We start from the raw sequence: 21,570 nt of genomic DNA, 5'->3' as shown, positions 1-21,570 counted from the left end.
TGTCGTACTGCGTTATTGGAAGATCTGTCTTTGTTGCCGCACAAGTGGAAGTACAAACTGCAAAATGGAAAGCCTCGGACACATAAACAGTGCAGAAGGATCTTTTTAAGGAACTTCTTCAGCGCTGCCAGTGAATGCAGAAGCAGAACAGATAGAGAAGAGTTGTGAGACCAGCAAAAAAGAAAAAGGGTTTGCAGCAAGACGACAAAAGTCTGAACCAAAAATGAGGAAGTTGCAGAAAGATTGTATGAGATGACATTTGAGGAAGATGAGGGAAAAGAAGTGTGAATAGCGCTTCAGAAAGTCGCAAATGCACTTAGGTCACTTTTGAGTTATCTTAAGTTTAACTTCTAGTATCGTAACGCTTTTTTCTTCACATTTTCAATAAAACTTTTAATAATAATTTTTTTGATCAATTAATTTTGAAAACTTCTCTTTAATTTCTTTGACTTAACAGAAACACTTATTCATTATTATTTACTTGAAAAACATAAAGCATTTCTTACATATATATAAAACGTTTGCTTTTGAAAATTCATTTTTTTAAATGATTATTGATATTCAAAAAAAAAATTAGAATATTTTTTCAATGATATTATATCACAAAATTTTTTCTATGAAATTGAATGAAAATGTTATTACAGTTTGAGAATTATGCTAGTATAACGTCTCAATTTATTTTTTCTTATGTTTATTCAAGATTCGCCATTTTTTGAACAGATTTTAATGTTTTTTCAAAATTTAATATAAAAACTATTAATTTCTAACTCGAAACAACCAATAAATAATAACAATAACATATAAAGCAATACTTTCATGAAATGGACTATTCTTTTATACCAATCAATGAAACCCTTAATGAAAATAATATTTGATCAAACGTCGGAATTTTTTATGATTTCAAAAAAAATCTCCCATATTTCAACATAAATTTCATTAAAAAATTTTTTGTGATCAATCCCTTAATTAAAAATTTTCATAATCATCTTTTTCACTTGAAATGTTCAGTTGCAATAATTGAAAATCAATCTTTATGTAATACAGCTCAACTGAATGAAAACTCTTCTAAGATAGTTGTTCTGAAGAATATTTGACTTTTATTTCGACTTTTTCATGAATACTCATTAAATTCTTCATATTCTTTCTAACTGCAAAAACAAATCTTTGATAGATTTTAGTACCAATTTGTTTATTTCAAATGAACAAGAGCTACAGGTCATATCATTGTTGAATTTAGATATTTGATTAATATTTTATTCGAACTTGAGAATTCCACTCTTGACACGATAAAACATACGAGATTGTTTTTATTGTGAAAAAAACATGCTTTTGAATGTTTCAAAGTTTGACAGTAATCAATTTGAATATGTTGATTTTTCTATTAGCATTCTCTGTGCAAGGAAAACTTTATATGCACATCGTTTTGAACATTTCAATTTCTTTCGTTAGAAAAAAAACATATCAAAAAACGAATAACCATATTTGAATATTTCGAGAAATATGATTCAATCTTAAGTTTTTAAATTGTCGATTATCTCTTTTCAGTTTCCTTGAAAACAACTCATAAAAATATGTTCAATTTTGTTTAGAAAATTATAAATGTTCTTATACAAAAATTTCACTTATATTTATTTAGAATGTTGAACAATCAAATCAATTCATTTTGAAACATTGAATTTTGATCGAATGCATATGTGCATGTTATCGAGTTTTTTTTATAAAGTTATCGATCAATCATTCAAAATTAACGTTTTCAAAACAAAGATCAAATAACTTTTAAAGTTCCAAAGGATGGAGGATTATAAGAACATTTTCGAAACAATTTCTTTATGTGAATTTATTAAACGGTCAAATGGGAACAGCGATTTTGCAATAAAGATATTGAACAGTTTCAATTTCATCAAAAAATACTCCAATTGTCATTGCTGTCGAAGCCAAATGCATTTTGTTGATGGTGGAAAACGAGATGAATTTTATTACAAATGTTCAAAATTCGGAAAAAAACTCAACTGGAATCATTTCACTATCTTTTCAGAGTCCAGATTTTCACCATTTCAATTCATTTGCCTGCTATTTCATTTCTGGTATAAGCATTCAATTAGCGAAGAAACACATGAAACAAATCTTTCTAATAAAACAGTTTTAAAATTCAATCAAAAAATTAGAAGAATTTGCGGTTTCATTGAGATGGAATGCTTTGAAAAAATTGGAAAAAATCGAATCGTTGAAATCGACGAGACACTTGTGCACAAAAGAAAAAATGGAGTAGGAAGAATTCAGGATCAACAGTGGCTGTGGGGTGTGTGTGAAAGAAAGATGGAAGGAGCACCTCAGCACTTCAAAGTCGAATTTGTTGCCAACAGAACTGAGGAAACACTCATGTATTTCATAGAAAAGAATATTGATAAAAGCGCAATAGTTTACTCTGATATGTGGTCTTCTTATCAAGGTATAAAAATTGCAGGATACAAACACGATTGTGTGAATCATTCATTAAATTTTGTTAAACCTGAAGATAAAAATGTTCACACTCAAACCATCGAGTGTATGTGGTCTCATATTAAATGCCACATGAGAAAGCGTGGTAGAGTACTTGAACAGACAAAGGAATATGCACTGGAATTTCAATATAGGTTTAACACAAAAAAATCAATTGCAAAGTTAATTTGTGATATGTGCTTAATCAATAGAAATGAATTGAATTCATATTTGTTGACATATGAATCATGTGAAATGGAAATAAGAAGTGTGATTGAAAAAGAAAAAATATTGCAGCAATCAATATATATGATGAAAAAAAATGAAAAAGAAACAGAAAACGTTATTGAACTTTTTCATGAAGAAGATTTAGATAATTTTATTCGGAACAGAAAAGAATCATCAAAACTGAAAAAAGAAAGAGCACGCGAAAACAGAAAAATCAGAATGATTGATGAATTTGACAGTGAAGATGATCCAGCAAAAATAGAAAACGAAACAAAAATAGTTGAGATAACGAAAAGAAAAAAAAATAAAACGTTTGAAAAAGAGGAAAGAAAAAAAGAAAATAAGCAAAAGGAGCAGGAGATGGAGAAAGAAGAGAAGGAGATGGAGAAGGAAGAGAAGGAGATGGAGAAGGAAGAGAAGGAGATGGCGAAGGAGGAGAAGGAGATGGAGAAGGAAGAGAAGGAGATGGAGAAGGAAGAGAAGGAGATGGCGAAGGAGGAGAAGGAGATGGAGAAGGAGGAGAAGGAGATGGAGAAGGAAGAGAAGGAGATGGAGAAGGAAGAGAAGGAGATGGAGAAGGAGGAGAAGGAGATGGAGAAGGAGGAGAAGGAGATGGAGAAGGAAGAGAAGGAGATGGAGAAGGAGGAGAAGGAGATGGAGAAGGAGGAGAAGGAGATGGAGAAGGAAGAGAAGGAGATGGAGAAGGAGGAGAAGGAGGAGAAGGATGATAAAGATGAAATAACTTGTGGAACAACAAACTTATATTCAAGAAAGAAGTTCTCGAAAATAATTTCAGATTCAGAAACTATCATCCCAAGCAGAAGCAAGAATTTAAAAAGAAAAGCAGTATCAAGGCTCAGGTCGAAAAGTGGACGATTCATAAAGCAAACAGATTTTCCATGTATTAAAGTTCTTCGCATGGAAGCTGATCGATTTTGTGAAATAATAGATTTTCAGGCGAAAAAAAGATCCTTGAAAGAAAAGAAAAAAGTTTTATCGACCAAAATGAAAAAAATTCTGCGAAGCCATATTAAATCAAAGAGCATTGGATTAAAAGACAAACCTATTACACTTTAATCATGTCACGTTTTTTGCAGTTTTCTGATCAATAATTTCGAAATGAATCTGAATGATCTGACAAATTTTGAATTTTTCAGAAAATCAACTTTGGATAATTGAAATATTAATTAATGAATGAAAAGAAAAAGTTGCACATGCAGTTTCATATATTATGATTTTAATAATGAATATTGAGTAGGGTTACACTTTTACCTATGACCCTTTTTTTACCCCCACCCTTTTTTTTGTGGAGCTGGCTACGGCTTTATACAAGCCTGTAGCCAACAAAAAATAACTAGAAATGTTTATTTTTATATATTTAACTTTTACAGAAAAAATTTTCGTAAAAAAATTTTTTAACTTTGAGATCTCGGTATTTTTTAATTTTATTTTTTGATCATTGAATGATGGTCTTTCCATGAATATAACATTCTGGAAGTTTAATGAAACATCATCATAACACAGCATTTCCTTTTTATTGTTTTTATAACTTTTCACATTTCACAATTTTCTTTTTCACCTGTTTTCTCATTTCATCGACTTTTCGAAATAATGAAATTATTTAGTGTGTGAAAAACAATTTTTAAATTTTGTGAGCTGCACCTCATTTTAAACTCAATATTTTGTTGCATACTCATATTATTTTTTGCTGAAAAAATGTTACTGGTTAGAAAAATGAAAAACATCAATTTCGGAAGTTTTGATTTTTCTATTTAAAATCAAATTTGAAAAACTTATTTGTATATCAACATTATTAACATTTTATCATATATTAAGAATAATCTTAAAAATTTTTTCAAAAATTCATCATTCCTTATGAAATTGCATTTTTTCGAAAAGTCGATGAAATGAGAAAACAGGTGAAAAAGAAAATTGTGAAATGTGAAAAGTTATAAAAACAATAAAAAGGAAATGCTGTGTTATGATGATGTTTCATTAAACTTCCAGAATGTTATATTCATGGAAAGACCATCATTCAATGATCAAAAAATAAAATTAAAAAATACCGAGATCTCAAAGTTAAAAAATTTTTTTACGAAAATTTTTTCTGTAAAAGTTAAATATATAAAAATAAACATTTCTAGTTATTTTTTGTTGGCTACAGGCTTGTATAAAGCCGTAGCCAGCTCCACAAAAAAAAGGGTGGGGGTAAAATATAGGTCAGAGTAAAAGTGTAACCCTAGATGACTTTTGAAAGGAATATCATTTGTTCGCATTTAACATGAGATAAGAATTTTCCACTCGAGTGTTTTAGTCATTTTTCTTGTATTTGATTATTTTCGGGTTTCCATTGCAAAAGAGTATTGCATGCGAGAAGAAATAACCTTAACAAGTGCAATTGGGATTTCGAAGAAATGAAATATTTCTATGAAAGAGTAACACAGTGTATCATAGTGAACAATTAACGCGAGTATTGAACGAAGCAATAAAAAGTCTTAACCTTGAATATTCTTTCTTATTTTTATCAGTCAATGTTTTTTAAGATAAAGCATCGTTTTATGGAAATTCAACCTTCGTGTGAATAAATTGATTCTATGGATACTAACGATGCTCATAAGTTAGATTGTTATAAACGATATGTTTTTTGATGCTTTTTCAGATTGTTCAAATGGTATTTTTGAAGAGATAAAGTCACTAACAATAAGGAACGTTGAACAAGCTGAGAGTCTCAATTTAGCTTTGAAAAATTAATCAACGAAAAATTAATACAAACATTATAATGTTGTTCCGAAAACAACCTGCAAGAAAGCTTTGATTGTTATCTTTTCAAATGATTATGAAGAAATTTAATTATGGGGAAAAAAAGAAACCAATAATAAAATAGATTTGAAAAACATATTCAAAGAAAATAATTCAAGAATTTAATTATTGTTATTATGACGCTGCAGGTTGAGCTTTATGCTGTTGCAGTTAACAAAATGAGAATAAATCAAAATCAAATTCAACAGGTTGTTCGGCGTTGCATGGAGGTGCAATTTGCATTGATGGTCGACAATCATCTTCTGTTTATTCATTCTCAGATAATAGAGTGGGAGGTTGTAATATTAAGGGCATTTATGGAACTGGTTGGCATTTTCATGTGTATGATATGCCAGAAAATGCTCTTATTCCTGCTCACCAAATGCAAGTGCATTGCTAATTCTGGTGGTGATGCTGCGGGATCATTAACATTTGCAAATCCACCAATTAATAAACCAACTCAGTTTTTGATTGATGATTGCCGATTTATTAATAACAAATTGACTGCCTCTGCCAATTATGGAGGTGCAGGAATGTATTTTTGGAACACTTATTTTTGGATGAATGGAATAAAATTCATCTCATTCTGCTTCTTCGATGGAAATACTGCAACAAATGGAAGAGGAAACGATGTGTTTTTCAGTGGTAATGCCATCACCCAATCACCATTCAATCAGTGTGGATCAACAACTCTAACACAAAGATTGTGGAATAATGGACAAGCAGACAATGAAACTTTCAATGGCTGGCTCCCCCTCATCGCCCAGAACAGAATAGTCTCAAATGGTGGAAGTGATGTTGATGTCTGTGGCAGACCTCAACAGATTCCGTGTGCAGCCGTCGAGTATGCCCTCACTGGCTTCATTTCCCTTCTCCAAGATGCCTTCCTCACCCTTCTTGGTTCAACATTTGTTCAGACACAAATAATTCCCTTTAGTAAAGCTGTCACGGAAATCACTGTATGCTGTGTATCAAATTTATTAAAAGTATCTACATGCAATACACATTATTTAAATTCATTTGCTGAATCATTTTTTTCAATTCTCCACAACTATTTCCTGCTCTTTTCTCGCTCCTCATTGCATGGTTTTCATCATCAAAGCGAAGCAACACATCAACGCATTTTTATGCCATCAATATGCTTTTTCACGTCATATTGAATCTGATTATTCGTTCGCTTCTTTCCAATTGATCAGCTTTCCTCTAATCTGCACACTCAGTCTATCGCAATATCTGGCTTTTATTCAACGAACAAAATTTTCTTTTCCCATTTCTCATCTTCAATATCGTCCTCCCACCACAAATCTTCTTCATTCATTATCTTCTTCTTTAAAGATGTCAACCATACACATCGAGCTTGATGTATTTGACACTCTTCATCCACCATCCATCTCGACCTATGCATTGGAGCAAAAAGGCGTCCATTTCGATCCCTGCACAGAACTCGATTGAAACTTTTACCAGATGAAGAGATACAAGTTGTTGAAACTGCGTATCTTATTTACAAGATTTTTGAATGTGAAGAAGAAAAAAGTGCTTTGAGAGAAATAACAAAGAAAAAAGAAACAGCGAAAAAAACAGATGAGCTTTTTCAAATGAAAAAAAAGCACAGGATTAAACTCGAGAACAATTGGGTTCAAAATAAACATGTTGTTCAACAAAAAACTTTTTCTTCGTTAAAAGTTCATCTGTCGAGACAACTACAATTTAATCCTCCTCCTCCTCCTTCTTCTTCCTCCTCTTGCTCTTCTTTTTCCATTGTGAATTCTTCTCTCCTTTCATCCACCCACCACCAAACACACAACAACCCCTTCAGATCTTCCACCTCCATTTTTGTTGTTCTCCACATTGCTCTTGTTCTTGCCCGTGTTTTTGTGGTTGTTCTATTCACATTCAAAACAGCTGTCAATCAGACAAACCAGGCGATGCTGACGATGCAACATGCGCAGGATGTGATGTGGCAATCATCGGCGTCTCAAAAGGCATGTGATAAGGAGAAGGAGAAGGAGAAGGAGAAGGAGAAAGAGAAAGAGAAGAAAAAGAATAATAGGAAGAAGAATAGGAAGAAGAAGAAGAAGAAGAAGAAGAAGGAAGAAGTGGTGGAGGAGGATGAGGATCTGAGGCAAAGGAAACAGAACCAAATGCAGACACTTGAATGCTCTGAAGCGCTTGCAGAATCGACTGGGAAGCCAATTGATGTTTCTTCAACTGCAACACCTGTGCATTCACCGTGTCAGGCATTTTTCTCGCGCTTCATGGGTTCTTTGATGTGTCCTTCAACAACAATATCGCTATCATCATCATCTTCTTCTTCTTCTTCAGTTCAAAATGCTTCCATTCCCTTTTCTAAGCTTCCTTCTTCTCGTCCTGTTTTTCCTGTCAAAGCAGCGCCCACGCAAACTTCCTTGTCTTTTGAATCAATGCTTACCAATGCAAATCTCCCAGCTCAATCACAGCTTTCTGAAAAAACAGAAGTTAACACGTCTTCCATCTCTTATTCTTCCTCTTCTGCTGTTCCAATTGCTCCTTCTTCTTTTTCCTCTTCCTTTTCTTCTTCTCCTTCTCCTTCTGTTTCTTCTTCTTTTTCTTCCTCTTCTTCCACTTCATCTTCATACCATTGGTGTCAAAACCGGGACCTTTCGCGAAACCCGGAACTTTTTATGAAACTGAACATTGATAATATTTTTCATTTTATGGAATTTTTTTTTTAAATTCTCCTTTGTTTAACAATAAATTTAAAAAACTTTTGCATTTTTGTTATCAAACGGTTTCAAAACCGACGAAATGATAGAAAAACCATACAACGATATTGAAAACCAGAATAACATGTTTCTTTGCATATGATAAACACTTCTGAACAACAATAAAGATATGGTCAACAGCTAATTGAACAAATGATGAATCGATTTTGATTTCTTTATTCATCGTTTTCTTCTAGCATTTTCTTTTTCAAGAAGTAGTTTTCGCGAGCCTCCTTTTCTTTTTGAGAGATTATTGGAGATATGCATCTTGTTATTATGCCAACATGTCTCACTCTTGAAGCTGTCACACGTTTTGCCTTCCCCTTTGTTTTGGCGATTGATTCTTTTAATTCATCTACTTCAAATGTATCTATATCATCTTGAAGAATATCCAGCATTCTTCTTTTTTCAGATTTCTTCGTGTCAGATATCGTATTTTCTTCATTCATAATTGTCACTTTCACTTTTTTCATCACGTTCAAGTTTTCATCCTCATCATTCTTTGGTTCTGTTGCGCCTTCCAACTGCTTCTTTATTTGTACAACACGGTTGCATAAAACATCCAGCTCTCTTTGTAAGTCCTCTGTATCTTTAAGGCAACTTGGTTGTGTAATTGCAGATTTTTCATCAAAATTTGGTTTTTTATCCATTTTCTTTGTCGGTGAAAATTTTCCGAACAATTCTGATTGAAGATCCGTAGATGACTTGATAGCTTTCTTCTCTCCAAAGATTTGCTTTGAAGATCCACAAACTCGTGATAGAACTTCAGTTGCTGTTATAGGCCAAACGCCTGTTTTCAAAAATGCAGTTCTAATTGTTGAAGGCTGAATTGCTGCAGCAATAGCATCAGGAAGAACTTGGGACAAAGCAAACCTATAAGAATGCAATGAGAAAGGATGTGGAATATGAAGCTGGTTGTTAAGCACAGATTTAAACCTGGAAAAAATGCAACTATCGCAAGGTTGTAGTAAATGAGTCATATTCGGAGGGAAATACTTAATTATTATATGGGAATTTTTTGCGGCTGCAATAACTTCAGGGCAGAAATGCGTTACATGATTATCCATTAGAATTAATGCTCTCCTCAAGCGAGTTGGCTTCACTTTCTCTTTTATTTGAATCAACCAATCATTGATAAAAATCGTCTTAAACAAATCGTTTGTGATCCATCCGGAGCTTGCGTAAAGATATTTGATGGAAAAAGAAGGAAGATTCGAAAACTCGGCAGAAATCGTCCTGTTTGGCCAGAGCAAATAATGATTCAAACATGAGCCATCAGCACAAACACAGAAACACATTGTTGCATTAGAGACCTTTTGTGGAGCTGGAGGTGAAGGAGGAAGTTGATCCTTCAGGCAAACAACAAGTTTTGACGCTTCTTGTCCACATCGAACAGAAGTTTCGTCAAAATTGAAAATGGCTGATCCAACGATATTATGCTTTTTAACCAAGTCAGCCAAATCAGCAAACCAAGTTCTAATGGATTCTGGTGATTGTGCAATAATCTTTGCAGCTTCCAACGGTTTCGCGACAGCAGTGTGAATGATTTCGCTTCTTTTCAACAATTTGTAAGCATATTTCTTATCAAAGTTTACCTCTTTGTTTGCACTCTCATTTCTTTTTTGCTTCAACTCAACGCACTGAAATAAAGAAAATAAATAAAATTTCAAACAAAAAAATAGAAATACCATTGATTGGACATCTGAAACTTTAACTATTTCATGTTCAGATAATTTCGATAACACCTGATTCTCTATTATTTCCAATTCTGAATCTGAAATCGCAAGTTCCCGACCAATCCTTCCAACTTCTCGCCCTTCCTTTTCTGCTTTTTTTGCACGGTACCAAGATGATTTAGAAATCAACTGCGCTTTCGTAGCTTCTCTGCATGCAATTGGAATTTCTTTCTTTGCTTCAAAAAGTTTTTGCGATCTGGATTTAATTTTTCTATAACAAGATTTTGCAATAACTTTTTGCAACTTGTAAATGTTTGTTTGAGTTTTTTCCATAACGCATTTTGGAATTGATTGAACCAATAAAAAATCCGTTTTGAAAAAACACAAAGTGAAATCAAGAAAAATCATATGTAACATTATTTCTTTTTTGTTTTATCACTGTGTGTTTTTGTTTCGTCATAAAATTCTTTGATATTTCTCAAATATCAGGAAATTTTATGACATTTTTCATGTGAGATATTATATCAATACGAGAGAGTGGTGCGTATAAAATTTTATTTATCCTTCGAGTATTTTATATTTAAAATTGTCTTATATTTGTTTGAAGAAGAAATAAGCATTGCCAACAATAGTAATTTATTTCTGGATTGCGAATGGTTCCGGGTTTCGCGAAAGGTCCCGGTTTTGGCACCAATGATATTCTAAAAGTTCATGCATAATACAGAAATTATTGGAGATTAATGAAAATAGAAGCGAAAACTTTTTTTGAACCGATTCGAAATTTGGCTTTTTATCCATAGAATTTCATATGTTGTGGAATTGGGAACACATCGAGATTGTTACCGCATTTCAAGTTTATTACGAGCAGCTTCTTTAACAATTAATAAACATCTTCCGTCGGCATTTATTCATTTTGAAGTTTTTCGTTCTTTTCATTTTGATGAAACGAGCCCTCAAAAAATAAATCACGTGAATACTGCACATTTTTTGTATTTTCATTCACAGTTTTTATTATTTGAGACAATTTGACAAAAACAAAATGAACAATAATCGTTATCAAACAATTATGTCTTATTTAGCAAAATCAATAAAAAAACAAGAGCGATAGCCTTCATTTCAAATGGAAAGCATTTCAATTCAAAAAAATAAATAATACATAAATTACTGATTTCTCTAATAAAATTGGAAATATGAGTATTTCATAATCATCAGATCTTCTGTGACATTGGCTTTCATTGAGAGAAACTTCTTTCAATTAAATATTATGAATTGTTATTGATTAATAAGCGATAGCGAAATTTTTATTGAATAACAGATTTAAAGAAATAAAATTAGTGCAAATTCTAACTTCATTTATGACATCGCAAGAAATGCATTATTGGCTGCAACAATCAAGCTGAGATTCTTCCGCTTTCGCACTAAAAACAGAAAATGAACAAGAAAATTTTTAATTAAGGGATTGATCACAAAAAATTTTTTAATGAAATTTATGTTGAAATATCATAAAACTGCTCCACCCAAAAGTGTTGTTTTTTAATGTTATTTATGATAATTTTGTTGAAATTAAGAAAATCATAAAACTGAAGGAGGCGTTTTTTTATACTTATGCCTTTGATTAGTTGAAAAAATATGAGTGTGATGAAATATTCCTTGGTTGTAAAAACGAGGAAGATCTCATTTGAACATATCTATTGTCTTCATTAAAATGACCTTGTTGAAAAATAGTTTTTTCCGAATTAGAATGCTCACTGATTGAATGGAGAAGATTTACTGTTACTCCTTTTGAATCCAACTTTTCTATCACGTGTTTTGCTTCAATAAATGAATTTGAAAATTCATTTCTAATGAACTTTTGCATTCCAACTGGTGTAAAAACGTATGCCAGTGATATCATTTCACCTGTTTTTCCAAATAGAAAATGGTTTTGCATCAGAACAAGAATATTAGTAATAACATTTTGCCAATTACAAGATCTGAATCTTTGGAAGCATTTGATTCCATATAAAATTCCAATTGTTTAAAGGATCATGGGGAAAATTTCACCAAGTTTTGTGCGATCAGTTTCCAAAAAAAGTTGTCACCTGTGAATAGGAAATAACAATAATTCCATCAATACTGAATTAAACACTTTATCTGATGAAAGAAACGAATGTTAAAAAATGGCCTCGCTGTTTTTCCTTTTAATTGAGCAAATTTGGTACAAACAAAGCCATCTCGTTTGAACAAATGAAGGACATTCTTGCTTTTGAAACTTCCTGATTGCCGAAGAATGGACAAATTTTGAAAAAAAATGAAAGATCATTCAATATTTGTCTCAAAAAAACAATTCTCGTGAAAGCTTTTGTAATAACTAAATTTTGAAGATGGTTTGAACAATAAATAAAAAATGGAGCAACTTTAATTTTTGATAGCAAATATTCTTCATATTCTTCAAGTGATGTTGTGAAGTTTTCCAGAGCTTTTTTCTGAGGTTTAAAACCATCTGAACAGAAACACCTAACACTTGCATGCAATGACTCCAATTCTTTTGTTATAATCTAGGCTAATTTTCTATAATGACTTGTTTTGAAGCAATGAGGAAAAACTTTCCACAAAAGGTTGTTATTTCTTGTGACAGCTGAGCAATTGTAGAAATGGTGCATTTTTGTCCTCCAACTATTCCACCATCCATCATAACGCAAATGCATTTTCAGAATAATTCTTTCTCCCTCTTTTCTTTAACGATTTCACTTTTAGAAATAGTCAAGCTGCTTAGTTTTCTACTTGTTAAATATGGGAATATTTTGGTTGGATGTTTGTCTGGATTTTCTTGAGAAATTTTGGTTAAGGCAGTTCTGAAATTGTTAAATTCTTTCGATGATGCAGAAGCTATGAAAATGTTGCAGTGACTCACAATTTGCGCAAATAGAAATTCCAAATTAGTGCTTGTGTTGTTAACTGAATAATCAAAATTTTTGTCAGGATCATCACGATTTTTAATCACAGAAGAAAATTGTTAAAAACTTGAATAATTTTGTGTTAATAAAATTGAACAATGATGATTTTTAATTCCAGCATAATTTTTTCTTTCACTGACACCGCAAACTGCATCTCCTCTTGCATTTGGACAACGGAATTGTTCGTGATATTCCCTAACTGGCGATCTGCATTCGTTTGATGGGATGAAAGATATCCATAATTTTTCGTTAACAACTTCCAAAGTGACATTTGTTAAAAACTCTTTTTCTTTAACAGGATGTTTGTAGACTTTGAATGATTTTTATCACGAATCAAAATTAAAGACATTCACAAGCAAACATGCTCCTTTTCCATTTCGTTCCACCAGAGCGAGATTCAAAAAGTTGAATTCGTATTTTTTTAATTCATCAAGTTTTCTTAAATAACTCATTGCCTAATAATATGAAAAATATGTTTCACAAAAAAATGCAAGATTGAAAACAATAAAACAATTTTCGAATCTGTCAGTGCAACTTGAAACTCTTTGATTTGTGAATCTTTGTTTAAAATGATGGGCCCTGACATGACTTTTTTGACTGAGACACAAAAAGATCAACAAGTTACTGACTTGGAAATTCCCTAATTGTTGATCTGGTCATTTTCTATAATAAACGAAATATTCAAATTGATTTTTCCATGAAGTTATAATTTGAATTTTTGAAATTTTTCAAAACTGAAATAGTGAACAAATTCTTAAATTGAAAGAAATATATCCCAAATCAAAAAAAAAATATAGCTTTGACATGAAAAAAAAGAAAAAGTCAGTCAGAATGGTAATTTTTATTGTTAAAAGTCAGTAAGTCACAAAGGCTTAAGATCAGTTATGAAATTCTATTCAAAAATTAAATGATCTTCCAATGTCATAAATCTTTAATACATAAAAATCTTTGATCAAACCCATCATTTAATTAAATCATGTATTTTTTTTGGTTTTTTTCCCTTTTGACTAATTTTAACAACAGAACTGTATGAATAAGGGTTAACCCTAAAAGAAATTTCATTTTTTCTTCATTCATAAAGATATTAGTGCTTCAATTCAAAAATAGTTTTTTTATCTTAATTCAAAAATTGAAAAAAATTAAAAGTTTCTTTCTTTGAAAAATTGATGATAAAAATAAACTTTATCTTCATTGCGCTAATGATTTTCTGGTTGGATTATGAAAAAGAAATCATTATGATATGAATTTTTCACTGGTCGTATCATATCCATTTGCACCATGTTATTAATGATAATAATTAACACATAAAGAAAAATGTTAATTTCTTGACTATCATTAGAAGAATTTGCATTTTGATCGTAACCACATTAATGCAATATGAATTTTTCTTTTTTAAGAAATATCTGTTGGAGCACTCTTATTTGGTTGATTGCTGGAAGTGTAAAATTTACCTTACGACCAATAGTGATTTATTTGTACCCAATTCCCCTTATTCTGTCTCTTTTACAAGCTACTGTAATTTATTTCGTTTCATTTTGTTCTCTAAGAACAGAGCTTTCAAACGAGAAAATAAGATATTCCATTGGAAAGGTGCTTATTGTAACTATCATATTTTCATTTTTGGATAATTTTGCTTCGTATCTAATGAATAAAAGCGAAATATTAATTTCTCCTCCGATAAAACTTTTTTTAACATCATTTGCGCCAATTCTTCAGATAAATGCATCTATGTACTTATTTGGAGATTGTAGCGGACGTAAATATGCAAAAATTATATTATTCATTCTATTTGGCGCACTTTTGACAATTTTCTCAACATTCTCAATGAAACTCAGTGGAGTTTTATTTAGTGTTGCGTCATCATTAATATTTGTTTTAAAGCATACGTTGGCTGAAATGTCATTTCGAAAAAAGAGATTGCGAAACGTTTCTCATCTTTCATTGACAAATCTTTCAATTTGGTTGCGCTCTCACACATTACTTCAGGATCTGATAGATTCACCATATCAAAACCAAGACACCGATGACAGCGATTATTCAGGAAGTGAAACGACGGTTGTATCCATGGACGAAACAGATAATTCATTTCCGATCGAGGCGCATCCTTTTCCGAGATCTCCAAACAATAGATCTACAACACTTGTACCTTTGAATTCATCCAATTCATTGATTCGTTTTCAAGGAACTCACCCTCCACAGCATTATGGCGCGCTTGCGCTGCGTCATTCTCCAAAAACAAGTTTGGAAGAAACACAAACAGGATTAATCAAATCAGTATCGCAAACACATAAAAGTTATTCTTCAAGCCATTCATCAAAAACTTTATCGCACTTGTCTTCCAGAAAGTCGTCACACGTTGGATTTTTCTCGTTTGTCAGTCGTCTTTTCTCGTTCCCCTTGGTCAGTGGACGCTCGCCACTTTACATGACATATTTGACAGCTGGGTGTTCTGTCTTGCTCATCTCCATCTTTATGTATTTATTTCTTTTCTTTTCATTTTCTTCATCACCGTCAAGGACAGATATGTCCTTAACACATACCATTAATTCAACAGAAATCAATAGCCATAAACATATTATGCAGCACAACTTCGATACTCTTTCAACTTTAATTTCTTCACCGTCATCCACTTCTTCATCTTCTTCATTGGAGCTTTTTCAACGTCAGTCTTTTCATGTTTGTCAGACTCTTCTTCTGCTTCCTTCAATGCAATCATTTCTGTCTTCACCATCCTTTTCGTCTTCCCTTTGCGCATTCACAACAAACAACACCATTTCACCTTCATCCAGTCAGCACTCCTTTTTGAATGAGTCAAGGAGCGAAGAACAGATTAAGTGCCTTCAATCAGAAGGAAGCAGTTTCATTGAAACATCCAGCAACAATAGTCAACTTGAGGCTGCAGACAGCCATTTCACAAACTCCACTTCACAAGGCTCAGATGATAGAACAGATCAATACACTCATTCTGATTCTTATTCTGAAACATCATCTCTTTCTTCAAATCCTTCCTCCAATGCACAATTATCTCGCACACATTCATTTCTGTTCTCGTATATCGTTGTCTTGCTGTACATTGCAGCTTCTTCACTTCAGCAGATCTTCTCCTTCTCGCTGCTTAAAACGTCGTCGGCTTTCCGCTTGGAAGTTCTGGCGCTTTGGCCTCCGCTGCTCAACACACTTTTGTTCATCATATCTTCCATCGTTCTAATTCCCACGCACAAATCTGACAGCAATTCATTAAACATTCAGGAGATAACTCCGATTGCAAGTGCTGAAATGCAATCTTCTTCTTCTTCTTCTTCTGTTTATTCTGCCAATAATCATTTGTCATTTTCTTCGTTGATCAACACCTACGTGTCTTTGCTGCCATATCGTCCTTCTTGTCTCTTTGCATCTCATCCATTTATCGCGTATTTGCTCTCTTTTCTCTCTCTTTTTGGTGTCATAATCGTCTTTTTGGGGCTCATACTATTTTCTGTGAAGTACAATAAAGTGAAGAAGGCTAAAAACGAGAAGAAAGAACTTAAAACAGAAAGAATGAAAGGAGAATACGAGGAAGATGTTCAAGAAGACAAAATGACAAAATCTCGTTCGCTGGTTTGTCTGTGTCTGAACATAGCGAGCAAAGCAATGCTGATGCTAAAGCAAGGTGAAGCCAAAGATAAGAATAAAATGAATGGAAGAAAAGAAGATAGAGGAAAGGGGAGAAGATGTATTGATGATGATAACAACGAAGTGATTTGTGAAACAAACAGGAAAGAAGATGATGAGAATCGGCCATTCAAACCAAACAGATGGAAAGGCAACGAAAAAGCGAAGAGCTTGCATTCAAGTTTAAATAGCAACCGAATCGATGAAGAAAATGATTACAATGAATGCAGCAATAGTGAAGACGACGACGACGATGACGACGACGACGAAGAAGAAGAAGAGGAAGAGGAAGAAGAAGACAGCGCAATTGACGGCAAAAAGTGTGATGAAGAAAAAGGATGGAGCAAAAAATGCGAAAGATGGTTTGCGAGTCTTCTGCGATCACCTCGTTCGAAGCAGACAGCTGGTTCATTGCCATCTGCAAATGCTGATGCCACATCCAATGAAGATTCAAAGCACAGTTCACCATCATCTTCTTCCTCTTCCTCCTCTTCCTCCTCTTCTTCCTCTTCCTCTTCCTCTTCTGGTTCTCATCGTTTCTCTTCTCTTCTTTCACACAAGCCTTCTCTTCTGTCTCATCTCCGAAGAACACGCTCTTCTGACTCGCTGATGTCTCTTTCAACTTCCATCAATCTGTTTCCCAGTGACTACGACGCTCATTTGGAGCTGCTGCGGATGAAAGAGAAGCTTGCAGACGAGCTGCTGAATGAAGAAGGAGACAGTTCTGATGCTTCTTCAGCTAATCAGAAGCATGGCAGTGATGATACAAGTGCTTCATCATCATCATCATCATCATCATCAACTGAGGATGAAGAAGAAGGAAATAAGCATTCCTCATCAGATGATACTCAATCTCAAACGAATGAATCTTCTTCTTCTTCTTCTTCTTCTTCTTCTTCTTCTTCTTCTTCCCATCAGCCACTTCCAATTCCAGCTGTCCTTTCTCCTTCTTCCATCAGACCAAGCTTTGTCATATCTCCTTCATCTTCCAGTTCATTTTCTCCGTTTTCTCCGTCCATATCAACTTTATCCTCATACACACACCCTCTTTCACCTTCTCCTTCCTCCTCCTCTTCTTCTCCTTCGTCGCCTTCTTCTTTGGCTTCTATTTCTTTCGAGACAGACGAAATGTTTGGATCAACTCAATCATCTTCTCCTTCTCAGAAGCCTTCATCCTTTCCAAAGTTTAGCTTGTCTAATCTGAAATCATTATCCCCTTTCTCTTCTTCTTCTTCCTCTTCCTCTTCCCCCTCCTCTTCCTCTTCTCCTTCTTCTCTTTCTCCTTCTCAAACACACACAAGCACCACATCATCCCAGTCACAACCACAGCGCACTCTGTTTTCTATGCAAATTCCCATCTTCACCGTCCATCCAAACTCTGTCCTGTTCACCCCAACTTCCAAGTTCCTCTACTCTCTCTATTCAGACACCCGCCAATCTGCCTCAAAAAGCAATGAAGAAGGAATCAAAGAAGGAGGTTCTTCACCTTCTTCGCTTTCTTCGCCTTCTTCTCTTTCTCCCTCTTTGTCATCAGTTAATTCTTCTATTTCTTCTCCTTCTTCTTCATCTTCTCCTTCACCAACAGATAAAATGCCTGTTTTGTGCGAAGATTCTTCTCGTTCTCCTTCAAATTCTTCTTCTTCTCCTTCTGTTTTTGCTTCATCTTCATCTACTTCACATTCGTCTCCACTTTCACCTTCAGCTTTATCATCGTCTTCTTCTTCCTCTTTTTCTTCTTCCTCTTCCTCTTCCATTCGTCCCTATCCTAAATCTCCATCTTCTCTAATTCGATCTGTTTTTCCTGAACTTTCACCGCCTTCTTTGCGTTTTCATCCTTTGAACACAACTCAAATATCATCGTCGTCTTCTTCTTCTTCTCCTTCTCATTCTCTTTCTTCTCATTCTTCTTCATTGTCACCAGCTACTCAGCCAAATAGTTCATCCTCTCAATCATCATCATCAGCTTCTTCTTCTACTACTTATACATCTTTGACATCTTCATTATCCCCTTCCAACAATACAAGCAATTCTTCTCTATCTCCAACATCCTCCTCCCCATTCTCCTCTTCCACAGCACTTGTCAAGTCTTCATCCAAATCTCCTTCTCTCTCTTCTTCTTTCTCCTCTCCTTTCTCCTTTTCTTCAACTCCTCCATCTCCTTCAATGATTTCTGATCCTTTCAACACTCAACTTTCCTTTGTACTGACCGACCAAGACGACAAACCAACAAACATTCTGCGACACAATCCACATCTGACAAGACGAAGAAGACAATTACAATCTTCTTCTTCTTCTTCTTCTTCTTCAATCTCTTCTTCCTCATCGATTATGCTTCCATCCTGCCCTTCAACTCCTCTCTCGCCTTCTGCTTCTTCTTCTGCTTTCTTTTCATTCCTTCCTTCTCCTTTGATTCGCAACAAACAGAATTTATCTCCATCTTCTCCTTCCTCTTCTTCTTCTTATCCTCCTTCCACCCCTCAGCCAAACATTGAAGCTATTCTCAGAGTTGCCCGTGGCTCATCGAGTATTTCAGTTGTGTTTGCTGAAATGCTCTTTGAAATGGAAGAGAACAACAAGAGGATGAAGCAGAAGATGGTTGAGATGAGCGAAGGAGGAAGAAATATTGAAGAAGGGAAAGGGAAAGGGAAAGGAAAGATAGTTGAAATGGATGAAGGAGAAGAGAATGAGAAAGAGATGTCAAAAGAAGGAAGCAGCAAGAGAAATGATAAGACTCCTTTGATAGGCAGCAAAAAAGGGAAGGGGAGTGAAAGCGAAGCGAATGAATCAACAGAGAAAACAGGCAGCATTTGGAAAAGGAGCAAAAGGCAGACACATCGAAGAGAGGCGATTGATTGCGAAGAAGGGAAAGCGGAAAGCAATTGGAATAGCGAGAATGAGGAAGAGGAAGAAGAGGAAGAAGAGGAAGAAGATGAGGGTGATGCTTTGGAGGGAAGAAATGAATCAGCATTGGAGTCAACAACATCAGCAGATAAAAGGAAAGAAGAAAAAAAGGGAAATGAAGAGTCTTCATTGAAAAACAAAGTCAATAATCAAGTTTCGACTGAAAATGTGTCAACAAAAGAATCAAAGATTAGCACAGAACAATCAAATGAGAAAGGGAAAGCACTTGCATGGATGATCTACAGTGGAGGCGCAATGAAGAACAATGCAACATCTTCTTCATCTTCTGGATATCCTTCCCATTCTTCTGCTTCATCGATTCCATCGCAGACTCCTCACCACAAAAGAAGCAAGCCAAAATACATATCTATTTTGGGGCAGCCGACGTGCCCTGTGAATTCTGGCAGTCGAATTCGGAAGAACAAAATGCACAGAATACGAAGAGAGGCAGAGGATACAGTGGCAGTTGGATTGATTGATAGAAGATGGGTGCTTCCTGAAGAAGGAGAAGAAGAAGAAAGAAGGAGAGAAAGAGGAGGGAGAAGGGAGGAGGACTTTTGTTTGAGCGAAAGCGAATCAAAATTGTTTGAGCAAAAACCGAAGATGAATTTTGGTCCGCTGTCTTCTTTGAAGCATCAGATTGTCATTCCAATCAACCACTCAAAGACAAACACGAAAGAAAACTGTGCAAAACAAATGGAAAATCAAAAAGGAGGAAAAAATAGCGAGAATTGTGAAATTGCTGCATTTGAAGGAAAAGAACGTGGCTCAACTGATGATTGCAATAGAAGAGAAGAGCAGTCTGCAGAAGAGAGACAGAAAGAGAAAGAAAAAGAAAAAGAAAAAAGCTCAAAAGGAAATGAATTGGACAGCGACGCAAAGCGAAAAGAGATCGAAGATGTGATCAAAGCAGCACTCGAAGAACAGAAGAGAATGAAAAATGCAAGTGCTTCTTCGCAATCTGACATCCAACTGGCTTCTTCTTCGATTTTCTCTTCTTTCTCTGCTTTCTTTGCGTCTGCTTCATCATTTGTTTTTCGTTATCTTTCGGCTGTTTTCTTTTCAATGTGCCATTTTCTAATCAATCTTATTCCTTTCTCTTCAACCACACCTTCTGTCATATCTGTTGTGTTTAATGCCATCCAATCTCTTTTCTCAATGAAAGAAAATTACTCTTCTTCTTCCTCCTCCTCCTCTTCATCTTCATCTTCATCATCATCTTCTTCTTCCTCTTACACATCGCTTCACATGCAATCACAAATAGAAAGTCAGCAGCAATTATCAGCATCTTCTTCTACCTCTTCATCTTCCTCTTCCTCCTCTTCCTCTTCTTCGCGTCACTCTCATTCTCACCAGTCGAAACACTCATCTGCTCGGCGCAAGTTCATCAACTCTTTTCTTCTTTCTCTTCTTCACATTTTGGAGCTTCTTGTCTTCTGCTTGTCTTCCATCATCGTGTTCCATTTTATCTTCATTTACCCGTTTTCTCTTTATAAGCTGTATCATCATTGAATCTCTTGTGATTGCTTTATGTTTGTGACCAAATATCCGAAAATGGATTATTAAGCTTAAAAATAATTATTGTTGTTTGTTGTATTATGTTATAAGATTAGATTTTTCTTTGATTTTCAATAAAAGAATAATATTGTTAAATATTTCTGTATAACTTGCATTTTTCTTAATTTTTTTGTGGATTACAATCAGTTTATTGGTAATTTTTAATAATCTTTTTGTTTTTTTAAGTGAAAACGTTTTTTCCGCATTTAAATTTAAATGAAAAGATTTTATAGCTTATGTTTTTTTTTATTGGAGCAATTAAAAAAGATTAAAAAACTATTTTTGAAAAGTTAAAGCTTTTTCTGAAATATATGTTTAAATTACTTTGAATGCTTCAAGTTATTATAACCTCTTCATGAGAAATATCAGTTGATCAAGAATTTTTAACATATCATTTCGTTTCTGTTTCAGTTTGATTTGCGTATATCCAATCAATATGTTGGTGCAAATATTTTGAACAATTCTTTAAGTGAAGATTAAAATAAAATGCTTGAAATTGCATTGATATGCATAAAATTTTCAACAAGTTAATATGAAGGAGAAGATTCCAAAAATTTTAACCATTATCAATATTTCTTGGTATTGATTTTTTGTTTTTAATCT

At 33.9% G+C, this 21,570-nt stretch overlaps 4 protein-coding genes across 4 annotated transcripts; 3 read left to right on the top strand and 1 right to left on the bottom strand.

The window, feature by feature from the left end:
• Positions 1-1,791: 1,791 nt before the first annotated feature.
• Positions 1,792-3,783, top strand: MONOS_15009 (putative ISXO2-like transposase domain; the record flags this gene model as incomplete). The annotated part of the gene is made up of 1 exon (XM_067867856.1): positions 1,792-3,783. The coding sequence occupies one exon, from the start codon at positions 1,792-1,794 to the stop codon at positions 3,781-3,783; it is 1,992 nt and encodes a 663-aa protein (XP_067719275.1).
• A 3,647-nt stretch (positions 3,784-7,430) lies between these two features.
• Positions 7,431-8,216, top strand: MONOS_4731 (uncharacterized protein; the record flags this gene model as incomplete). Its single annotated transcript, XM_067874826.1, has 1 exon — positions 7,431-8,216. One exon carries the CDS (start codon positions 7,431-7,433, stop codon positions 8,214-8,216), a length of 786 nt encoding a protein of 261 aa, XP_067719274.1.
• A 206-nt stretch (positions 8,217-8,422) lies between these two features.
• MONOS_4732 (putative DDE superfamily endonuclease) lies at positions 8,423-10,255 on the bottom strand (the record flags this gene model as incomplete). The annotated part of the gene is made up of 2 exons (XM_067874827.1): positions 8,423-9,886; positions 9,992-10,255. The coding sequence occupies 2 exons, from the start codon at positions 10,253-10,255 to the stop codon at positions 8,423-8,425; spliced, it is 1,728 nt and encodes a 575-aa protein (XP_067719273.1).
• Positions 10,256-15,282: 5,027 nt separating this feature from the next.
• On the top strand, positions 15,283-21,410 carry MONOS_4733 (uncharacterized protein; the record flags this gene model as incomplete). Its single annotated transcript, XM_067874828.1, has 1 exon — positions 15,283-21,410. One exon carries the CDS (start codon positions 15,283-15,285, stop codon positions 20,920-20,922), a length of 5,640 nt encoding a protein of 1,879 aa, XP_067719272.1. The 3' UTR covers positions 20,923-21,410.
• Positions 21,411-21,570: the final 160 nt, after the last annotated feature.

Source organism: Monocercomonoides exilis (genome assembly GCF_001643675.1).
Source record: "Monocercomonoides exilis strain PA203 chromosome Unknown scaffold64-419423, whole genome shotgun sequence".
Taxonomy (NCBI): domain Eukaryota; phylum Preaxostyla; order Oxymonadida; family Polymastigidae; genus Monocercomonoides; species Monocercomonoides exilis.
The sequence above is the reverse complement of the archived record's forward strand: the minus strand, read 5'-3'. Positions and strand labels throughout refer to the sequence as shown.